Source organism: Arachis ipaensis, chromosome B01 (genome assembly GCF_000816755.2).
Source record: "Arachis ipaensis cultivar K30076 chromosome B01, Araip1.1, whole genome shotgun sequence".
Lineage (NCBI taxonomy): Eukaryota > Viridiplantae > Streptophyta > Magnoliopsida > Fabales > Fabaceae > Arachis > Arachis ipaensis.
In genome coordinates, this window is record NC_029785.2 from 133,995,341 (window position 1) to 134,006,963 (window position 11,623).

Below are 11,623 nucleotides of genomic sequence, written 5' to 3' on the forward strand. Positions count from 1 at the left end.
AATTGAATCAGATATATATGCTGTATTAATAATTGATTCGATATTTACATGTATTTAGTATAAATTGAGTTAAATTAATTCAATTTATATAGAGATATAAATAAAATAGACGTGTAATTAAATTATATTTAGAACATCTTTATAATTTTGAGCCTTATTTATTTGATTCGTATAAATGATTTTATGATTTACTAACTATTGTATATTGCAAACAAAATATATATAGATTTTGTATGTAATATACATCATAATGATTGAGATAGAATAATAATTACATATCCTAATTTTTATTCTTTTGATAACATGAAAATATCAAATATCCACTTTTATAGACGAGAAATTTTCTATTTTAAGACAGAAAAATTTCCAAAATAAGATTTGTTTTAGTCATTTATTCCAAAATATACATTTTGCATTATCTTGTAGCCGACGTTTATCTTTGAAATATGGGGAAAATATCACTTTCAATATTATTTACCAATTTTGTTATTTGGAATTAATAAATTAGCAATGCTATATGAATAATAAAAATTAGAATTATTCTTCACTATACTCACTTATAGTTAAAACGCGCCTCTTCTGGCACGTCTGGTCCACGTGTTTCTTAACAATTTTTTTAATTAACGTGCGAATATATAATTTTCTTTTTTGAAAGGAGACTTTTTTCTTTTTCGAATTTCTTCTGCGTTTTCTTGTCTTCTCTCTACGATCTCTTTCGTGCCTTTTTCTCTGCGTTCTCCTTCGGCGTTTACGTACGTTTCTCTCTGCGTTCTCTTTGTTTGTTTTTCTCGATTTCTATTGTTTCTGAAATCAAACTATGAAATCGTTTTGAAGATAATGGATGATTCAACTTCAGATTGTGCTGAACCAGAGAGCGAAGTGGATTTTGAATTTGAATCCAATGAAGTTTCTGAGGTGTGGTTTAATTCCAGTTAATATTTTTGTTAGTAGTTTATGATTGTGGAGCTGAATAATGTTGCGAACCTTGCTTGTGAAATTTGCTATTTATTGTTTGAATTGAATGTAATATACTAGTTCTAATGAATTTTCTGCATTTTATATCAGCTTTTCGGGTGTAAATGAGAACTATTTGGGTGTACAGTGGAAAAGTTTGGGTGTATTGACAGGTTCTGACTTTCCATTTGACCGAGGGTGAGTTGTCTTATTGTTTTAGTTGAATTAGTTTAGTTTTTGTTTGATGATGATCCATGAATATGATTTTTGTTATTTTTTATGATGGTTTTATATTTGTATTTGCATTCTATAGTTTATGCTTGTTTTAATATGGTGTATTGTGAACTATTTTGGGTGTATTTTGCAGTTCTTCTATAATGTTGATGAGCAGTTTGTTTCCAAGGTTGGGATGACTTTTAACATCCTTGAAGATGCTGCAAAATTCTACAAGGATTATTCGAAAGCTGCAGGTTTTTCTACAAGAGTTCGGAGCATAAATAAGAAGGAAAACGAAATTAAGAATCAATTGATTACATGTAGCAAAGAGGAAAAATGGAAATCGAAAATATCTCTGACGGAGAAGAAAAACCCCTCAACAGGATTAAATTGTCCCACAAGAATTTATATACACATATTAAAGGACATCGGTATTTGAATCATTTCCAAGGTCGTGTTGCATCATTCACATCCTTGCTGTGCAAATCAAGCAGAGATGCTTAAACATGACAGGGAACTAAGCATGCCCGTGCATCGTACAATAGAGAATAACGAGGAAGCCAGAATCAGACTAAGCAAAACTTACCAATCATTTGTGGCAGCAGCCGGGGGTCACCGCGAGTTAAATTTTATAAAAAAAGATGTGAGAAATTACATCACGAGAGAAGTGCGAAATATTTTGGAACTAGAGGATGCAAAAGAATTCGAGAAATACTTATTAAGAATAAAAGAGAAGAATCAGAATTTCTTTTTCGAGTTCGAACTCAAGGACGATCAGTCAATTAATCTTGTTTTTTGGGTAGACGCAAGGAGCAGGGCTGCCTGTGAGTATTTCGGAGATGTTATTTCATTCGACACCACCTACAATACAAACAGGTAATATGCTATTCTGGTTTATGATGTTGAATTAATGTTGTTTTATAAATTTGCAGCAGAGGTGTATATTGGATGTTTTTGGGTGTAGACAGTGAATATTTGGGTGTATTTAACGATTTCAATTCTATTTTGTCGTAATCTGTTTCAGGTATAATCTGTTTTTTGGTTCTTTTGTTGGGGTAAATCACCACGGTCAGTCAACACTTATGGGATGCGCTTTGATGAAAAACGAAGATATTCAATCATTCAAATGGTTATTTGAATATTGGCTTCGTTGCATGGGAGGAAATACTCCGAAAGGGATTCTCACCGATCAATGTGCATCGATGCAAAGCGCTATCGAGACTTGTATGCCCACAACAATTCACGGTTGGTGTATTTGGCACATCATGAAGAAGATTCCAAGCAAATTAAACACCTACAAGAGACACCTAGAAATCGAACAAGACATGAGCCATGTTGTTTGGAACTCTCATACCGAAGAATCATTGGATAGGAATTGGAATGATTTTCTGATGAAGTATGGTCTTGTGGACAACAAGTGGCTTTCAGGTAATGTCTTTTAAAATCTACAACAGAGGTATAAATTGCATGTTTTTGGGTGTATTATAGTTCTAATTTAGGTATTTTTTGCAGAGTTTTATGAAGACCGTCATATATGGATTACAATTTATCTCGATCACTACTTCTGGGCCGGGATGAGAAGCACACAAAGGAGCGAGAGCATGCATGCCTTTTTTAACAAGTTCATTATGCGGAACAGCTCACTTATCCAATTCGTCAAACAATACGATAATTGCCTTGGAAGCAGGGAGCAAAGAGAGAGAAAATCGGATGCTGCAAATTTTCACACTACCATACCGTGTGCAACGAAATCCTCAATAGAAGCTTAGTTTCAACAGGTGTACACTCACCAGAAGTTTAGGAAAGTACAAGCACAATTTAAAGGGAAGGTGAATTGCATCACAAGGTCAACGAACACCGCTCTAGGCTATTCGGTATACAAAGTTGTAGAACAAGTTTCCAACTCAACATTCAACAGGTTTGTGGTTACATTCGACTCGGTAGCAGCCTAAGTGAAATGCCAATGCTTATTATTTGAGTCAAGAGGGATATTGTGTCGTCACGCCCTAAGCGTGTTAAGCTTTGAATGAGTAAACAAAGTGTCACCAAGATATATATTGGAATTATGGAGCCAGAACGTAAAGAGGAGACACACACACATCAAGAGCAGCCACGACGAGCCATTGTTGGAGCCAAGAAGCAAGATGTTTGACGAATTGGTATTTCGTTCGCAAAATATATGCGAATTTTTATCATAATCTGAAGAGCTCACTGACATTCTATACCGCGCCTATGATAACGTCGTGGTTGAGATGCAAGAACTGAAAGCCAAAAGGAAGGGGACGTGTTCGTTATCTCACGAAGATGCTAAATTGGAATTCGTTAACAGCTTCAAAGCCCTCCAAGGGTGAGAACAAGAGGACATCCCAAAAATAGTCTAGGTTCAAAGTTGGACAAACAAATTGCAAATGTCTCAAAGAAAAAGAAAACGAAAACTCTAAGCAAGGTAAAAGTGATGTTCTTTAAACAGGAGGTAATTGAGTTTATTTTTTTAAATATTTTTGTTAATATGTAAGTTTATTTTTTCCAGTAGAACATTTTTTATGGCACATCAGTTGTACAACCAAATTCCAGCCAATATCATAGACATGTTATGCATTATCAGTTCAGAGATCCAGCAGTAGGGGATATGTTTTTGGGTGTATAGTGACAGTATTTGGGTGTACCGATAAATTTTTAGGTGTATTTCTGCATTCTCTTGTTTTTGACATTTCCTTTTTTTATATTTTTTGAGATGCTGTTGTTTGTGTTGGAAATTAGTATCTTGTTTATATCTGTTTGTTTTAAATTTGCAATACATATATAATTCAATTCTTAAAGAGGTTAATAATTCAAGTTTCTGAATTCCCATAACTCTTGGTTGGTTTTTCCATGGAAATATGTAAGCACTCAATTTGGGTGTATTCTGGTTATTTTTGGGTGTATTATAAAAGTAATTCGGCGTATTAGTATGTTTGGTATTGTTTTCCTTGATTTTTTTGAACCTGTAATTAACAGCTTTTGAATACAGTACAGACAGTTTATTTAGGCAAAAAAAATTATAATAATATTGGATTAAATATTCACAAATTTTGCAAAAAAGTGTTCAAATTATTCCGAGACTACACAACACTCAAACTAATCACTATCAATACCATCTGAATCTATTTGACAACATGGACTCAACAACACTTCAGATGGCTTGGACAATCTTATTGTTTCACTTTCCTTAATGACTGTATCTCTGTCTTGATTCATCTCATGAAACAGAATCCACGAAACGTATTCAATTCTAAAGTGGTCCACCTCCGCCTACAGTTTAAAGAATATTCTTTTACTGAACTCTGTTAATTTATTAAAGTAATAGAGAGTTATATACTTTTAAACACAATTACCTGTGTCCAATTTTCTCAGTTATATTTTTCCTTTCTAATGTTTTAAGGCTCGATTATTTCAAGTTATTTCATTACATAAACTGCACAATCATAGCTGAAAACAAAAAAAAATAGCAAATTAAAATAGGACAACAAGAGAAAATACATAATTTTCAAAGAGAAAGATTTATACTCCATTTTTGGCCTGCAATGTTGATGTATGACAGTTCAATTTCATGATCGTCTTTCCTGAAGGTGCCCCCGGCATATACCCTCATTCTGGAAATCACATACCCCTAAAAACAAAAAACAAAATATAAGAAAAACTAAATTTAATACCTGATTACACTCAAAGTATCCTATAGTACACCTTATTTTGAACAAAAATACACCCAAATATTAAAATACAAATAACAGAATCAACTTACAACAAATTTATTAAGCTTCAATCTGTTTGGGGAGGGACACTTCTTGTGATACAGGTCAATGATACAAATTTTTTTCTTTCTAACATCAGCCAACCTTATCCAACAATGCTTCCCATTGCAAACAGGTGCAAATATCTGAAGTATGACCACATTGAACAGTGTTTTAGCTTAATTGGCACATAACGAACGAATTGTGATAAGAAGTTTTAGAAACGAAAACTTACATATGGATGGGATACCAATTCTTTCAGATCCAAAAAATGTATAAACATTTTATAGTCTTGAATGTCAAACGACTTCTTATTTTTTGCATGTAAGAAATCGCCGCCGTTATGATTTCCAATAGCCATGTTCTGCAGCATTTGTGTAACACCGAAAGAAATAGTTACTACATCCAATACGTTACATAAATATACCCAAAATTGAGTTCAATACACCTTACCACAATAGTAGGGAGAGACAGTAATTTTGTTCTTCAAATCTTCTAATATTTTGTTTGTTCAATGTCAGACACATACCTGTGACAATCTAGAAAAACAAAAAATCCAAATTAATTACATCAATTAACATACATTGTAGTCACATCTCATAATAAAATCATTAATCTTATTCTAATATTACCTCAATTTCGATATATGTACTAGCTTTTAGAGACGCGAAGTGAATTCTTGACAATCGCATTGGTTGTTAGGCATTGAGGATGCACATTAGCTCTCACTCATTAGTACCTCCATCCTCGTAGGTCTTTACATGTGTGGTCCAAAGGTAGCACTTTTCTTTCAGGTCAGCCGACAATTCCGTCCTCTTTGCAAGAGTTTCAAACTTTTCAAAAAATTGGTCGGCAGGCTGCTTTTTGAACAGGGACTTTTATCCTCTGCGAAATTCAATGCTGCCGCAACTCCAGTGTTTGCAGTTTCTCCACCAACTCCTCTAATTCTTTAATTAGTATTGGTGTCTCAAGACTTTTTCCCTTCTCAGATCCCGGTCGCCCCTCCTGAGTTAGCGTTTCTTCCTGACTCGAATAAGTGAAGCCAAGGCTGAATGATAGCGCCAAAAATTATTTTGGTACATAGGATGCCGTGTTGGCGATCATCATCAATGCAGCAGTGGCTTCAGGGGGTTGATTACTGCGTGTTGACAAATACGATACTATAAGAATAAGAATAGACAAATGATATCGAAAGAGAGTTATATTGTGTAGAACTTACATTTTAGAAGGAGCTGCTAGCATTGTAGGTGTGATTTCAGTAGGTTACTGGGGTTGTGGGGTGCTGCAGGGTTAGAGAAAAGGATTTAAATTATAAAAAAATTAATTACAGCTCAATTCATATGAGATACACCCAAATAAGAAAAAAATACACTCAAATAATAACCAAATACACCCGAATATTATTCCTTACCCCTTAATTGTTTCTTCGCTAATGTTCTTGCTCGGAGACTTTAGCGGGATGGTTCAATTTGCACAGGGCTTGCTGCTGTTGTCTGCGACAGAGGCATGCATACTTGAATCAGAACTCTAAACAAGACAAAAATAAAAAGTTAAAAAATTCCCTTAAAATAGATGATTAGAAGGTTGAAATTTAGTTGTAAAACTCACATATCAAGCAGTTCAGATTGTGAATGTGTCTCCATCCAAACAATGATCATCTTTTGTTGAGTTGGGTCACTGACCGTTTTTTTTTTTTGGATTACATGATATTATATGAGTTCAAAATGATATTTAGGTCCAAAATGTCACTAGAAGCAGCAGTCACATTCGAATTTGATTGATATACACCAAAAAATCGGCCATATACACCTAAATATTAGTTCACTTTAAATATAGTACAAAATTTATATGTATACAAACTCACTTCAAAACATGCAAACATGCACAAAAACAGATAAAAAAATACGTTAAACCATTCACTAAAAGTACGTAAAATAGTATAACCGACTTGAACAGTTTCACTAGAAGAGTAATATCTACTGTAAACCAAGAATATATAATGAATCTACTTAATAAAAGAGAAATACGACGATATAATGCTTCGCCTTCGAAATCAGAAAGAGAAATCTGAAAAACCTAGAAGATTAGTGAAACAGTACCTTGAATAATATTTCTTCTTTCTTTTCGGTGTTTTTTTATGGCGATTTTGATGTTTGCTTGTTGATTTCGTCGAGTGTTGGCGAGGAGTTTGAAAGTTTCTTCAGAGTTTTCGAATGTGCCTTAAATCTCGACGGTTGTGGATTTGATCGAGGAAGAAGAAGAAGAGTCGTTCATAATGGTGAGTAGCGCGCTTTGAAAACGGTTGAGTAACGCGCGTGTTTAACACGCTTGAGTTGGGTGAGAGTAGTTTTTGTTGGGTTTTGCGCAACTTGTAAGACTTGTAAGCCAAAAAGACTTGTATGTGTAGCATAACTGTAAAAATTATTATTTTTGTCTAACATTTGGTCAATAATAATTTATACCCATATTTATAGAAGTTTTATACATAAATATTATATTATAAAAATAATTTATTATTTATGCTGATTAAACAATGACAAAAAAAATATTAAAAATTGCTTATCCAAGCATTTTTCTTGATAAATTTTCAAAACTAATAAGTAAAACATGTGGCAGTTACCACCTGTATCTCTTACCAATTATTTTTTATTATTTTTTTCTTTGAAAATGTATAACGTTTTCTCTTAAAATTTATATATACAGTAACTAAATATCAAAAGTATTTAAAATTAACATATTCAATACACATAAATATTCAATTATTATTATTTTTTGATTAATTTTTCAAAGACAACACCAAAAAAATATATATTTTAAAGAAAGAAAGAGACTATGTAGAAATCACCTTATTATGAAGTTACTAGCCGAAAATTTAGCCTTCTTAACCATATTGAGTGAAGTATCATATGAATCAAATCAAATGGCCTTGCAGGCCTATTTATCACAAAATGCTTTCTAACCCTCCTCACACTAAAATACAACTCCATATACTTATCCTGTGTTACATTTTGCAAAATAGTCTTAATTTCCGGTATTCTTCCAACTTCAATTTGCATGGAGAATTTATTCCAATTAAGGACATCACTGAAGGGCAGAGAGTAATTATCACAAATGATAACTGGGACACACCCTGCATAAATTGCTTCCACAACCCTAGGACTTGCAACTTCATATCCACTAGGGCACAAGCAAAACTTGCTTAGGCCCATCAACTTTGTGTAGTCTTGGCCCTTTTCAAGGTACTCATGGACTTGGACTTCTTTGTCCTTGTTCTTCCAACGCTTGAGCAGCCTTTTTCTAATGTAACCGTGCGCCCCACCTGCGAAAAAGGCTAGTATTGTCCTTTTAGCGGGGTGTTGGGCCGTGTTTGGTGGGCCTAGCTTTCCAACTGGCAGGTACACTTCCGGGATGGACACGTCTCTGTTGGGCAGAAAGCCTTCTGAGGTGTTGGCATTGCATAGTACCCTCATGAAGTTCTTGAAGAGTTGGGGATTCGCATATGAAATTCTGGGACCCTGTTCCATGAATTCAATTATATAAATATAGCAAACTTTTCGTTAAGTTGATAGTTAAAAATAATTAAATGAGTTAATTAATTTGACTAAATTTTTGTCTAACGCACTCTCAATTAGTTAATTGTATCTAAATTTTCACTTATAAATATAGTCTTAGTGTTAATTGAATAAAGTGTAATTACAAAAATTGAAAATTTATATGCAATTATTTTAAGGGGAAAACTCAGGTGAAGTCGATTTCATGTGAAGTTGATATTTAAGAGCCGTTAGATAAAAATTTAGTCAAATTATTTAACAACTCTCACGTATCAACTTTACGTGAAATCGATTGCATTTGAATTTCCACCTTATTTTGACGTGAAGATAATATTTAAGAACCGTACGAAGCTTTTCCATAAAAGGAAGATACGCACCCAATCATGGCATGAGATGAGAAAGTGGTCAGCACCTGTGCTTCTGTTCCAAAAAGGGTACTTGGTTGCAATAACAGCAATGTAATCCTCCACCAGACGCTGTAGCCGCTCAGGGTCATAGTCATATCTCGACCTTCTTGGCTTGTAAACATACCGAATCACCTTTGATATGCTCAACGGAATTAAGAACACATGGGCATGTTCTGGATTGTTAGCAATGAAGTTGCCCTTCTTGTTCTCTATTTCATCAATGAATTGTCCCTCAATCGCGTATTTGTTGTTAACAGGTCCATCATGCACCAATGGTTGTTCTCCTTCCTTGTACACCCACACTTTGAACCTCTTCTTCATCTCATTCTGACTCCTGTTCCATTCTTACATTACATTAGTTATGTGATTATACCAACACAGTTGATAGTCAAATAGTTATGTTGTGTACATAAAAAAATCAAGGTTTAATTATTTTGCTGATGTCTATAATTTTACAAAATTTTCAATTAAATCCTATATTTTTTTTTTAATTGAGTTCTTGCACCATTTTTTTTTTAATTGAGTCTTTATATTTTTTTCCTTTTTATTTAGGTTTCTGTACCAATTCTTTTTTTTAGTTGGATCCCTATAAAATTAAGCCAATTACTACTAAGAGGAACTTAGGCCTAATTTGGGTAAACAATTTAATTAAATTACTTTTGAAGAAATAGCTTAAAAAATAAATGCTTATATTAAAAGTAGCTTATTAAAAAGTTATTTTCTGTTTGGTTTTTTAGTTCTAAAAGTACTTATTTTAAAAGAAAAATAATAAAAAGATTTTTATTATGAGAGAAGCCATTTTTTTAACTTCTCCTTAAGCATCAAAGTAGCTTTTTAGAAAGTTACAATTTTGTTTTGAAAATTGTACCAAACATTAATACTACACCTTTTTATAAGTTAAAAGTTAAAAAAAGTCACTTATAAACATATCCAAACGGGCCTTAATTGAAAAAAAAAATTTGGTGCAGGGACCCAATTAAAAAGAAAAAAAGTATAGGGACCTAATTAAAAATTTCACCAAACTATAAAGATTAATTAAACCAAAAATCAACCACTAAATCTGACATTTGTATAGAATATATATTAAGATACAAATTACACGTGGGTGTACACTTTTGTTTAACCATTTATGGGTATGCAAAGAGAAGTTAAAACAGATAAAAAATAGTATGCAACTTACCGGTGAAAAGCGTGAGGATTCAAGTAAATGGATCCTTTTGGTTTTGTGTGGTTGCTGGACCTAATAGCTTCAAGAATGGAGGCTCGTGCCCGTGCCAAACCACCTTCAATTCTCTCCAAACTAGTGATCCTTGTATGAACTAGTGAATCATTATTTGCAGCGGTGCAGAGAAGTTCTTTTAGATGTTGGTTGCCTCTGGTAATAGAAGGTGGGAAGGGAGAATCTGAGTGAATTCTATGAATCATACGGTGTCGTTCTTCATTTGAGGGAGTGAAGAAAACAAGGGAGAAATTGAGGAGTAACACTAACAACAACAACAAACATATTTGGGATTTCAATCCTTTCAATTTCATTGCTTTCCTTCACTCTGCCACTCATATCACATGCCTTAGCCTCTTTCATTTTGTTTATTAATTAGTGATTGATTGGTTGGTTACAACATCACATCAGACAAAAGAAACCGTAATATATATAACCTTATCTTATCTCAATAAAGATAAAGATCTAATCAACATTTTTTATATTTGTCTTAAATTAATATTGGCAAACTTTTCATTTTATTTTTACTAGTGATTCCACTTTTCATATTTCTAATGAAATAAATCAGTTTGTGACAATTGAAATAGAAGCAAACAAAGTAACGAATAAATACGGTGGCATCAGCCATGGGCCACCAAAGCTATGTGGTCATGTGAACTTGTCCTCCTCTTGTATTTATTTCTTACAAGAATTTACTAAGTTTGGGAAAAGACAAGCTTCGATTAAGAAACGCCAACCAATTCATGCTTATTGTGCCAGGTAGCAAGTAGGAAAGACCCTATTATTTATTGAAACTTTTCACGAACTTGGACATGCTTATCAAGGCTATGAATAATTGACTTCAATAAGCCCACACCTTCAACCTCTTCACCATCTCCATGTGCCTCTTATATATATTTATCAAAAATACTATTTGTATATTAAAATCAGTCACCAAAATTAATTATCAATATATTTATGTATAGATATATGTATAGTTTAATTTATTTTTGATGGTTAATTTTAGTGTACACATAGTATAGTTCAAATTATGACATCCTACGTATTCCTTGCTCCCTTAGATAAGTAGTGTAGTGACATTTATTTGAATAATGTGGATAAATGTTGAAACTTTTGACTCTGCATTAGAAGAGTTAAGTATTTCATTCTGTTGCAATTACTTATTGATTGTGCCTTTTTTCTTTGATTCATGAATTAAGAGTAGTTACTCATATTTGTTAATTGTTATGACTTATGAGACTTCTTATGAATCAATATATCCTAGTTATATACAATGCATCAGCTTGTGAATCTTTTCAAATAATTTTTTTTTTATTTGGCCCCTTTTTTATCAGCTTTGTTTTTTTTTAATTGTATGCTCTCTTCAAAGTGTTTTTTTTCCTCACAAATTTAAATATTAGTGTAAGTTGATTTTAATTTCAAATTAAAAAATATTATACTATTATTTACTATTATAATTCATGGCAACAGATAAATGAAAAAAGAATTGAATTTTAATAATAGTGA

At 32.8% G+C, this 11,623-nt stretch overlaps 1 protein-coding gene across 1 annotated transcript; it reads right to left on the bottom strand.

Annotated features, from left to right (window-relative positions):
• Window positions 7,724-10,510, bottom strand: LOC107640414 (probable glycosyltransferase At3g42180). Its single transcript, XM_016343938.2, has 3 exons — window positions 10,079-10,510; window positions 8,869-9,232; window positions 7,724-8,455 (listed from the first exon to the last, which is right to left on the bottom strand). Exons 1-3 carry the CDS (start codon window positions 10,429-10,431, stop codon window positions 7,790-7,792), a joined length of 1,383 nt encoding a protein of 460 aa, XP_016199424.1. The 5' UTR covers window positions 10,432-10,510; the 3' UTR covers window positions 7,724-7,789.

What these genes read in the sequence shown, in the direction of transcription:
- LOC107640414 (XM_016343938.2), bottom strand. Translation starts at nt 10,431, where the DNA reads ATGAAATTGAAAGGATTGAAATCCCAAATATGTTTGTTGTTGTTGTTA. An exon ending in AATCCTCACGCTTTTCACCG is followed by an intron (nt 9,233 to 10,078) that starts GTAAGTTGCATA and finishes AGAATGGAACAG; the next exon opens with GAGTCAGAATGAGATGAAGA. An exon ending in TCATCTCATGCCATGATTGG is followed by an intron (nt 8,456 to 8,868) that starts GTGCGTATCTTC and finishes TTCATGGAACAG; the next exon opens with GGTCCCAGAATTTCATATGC.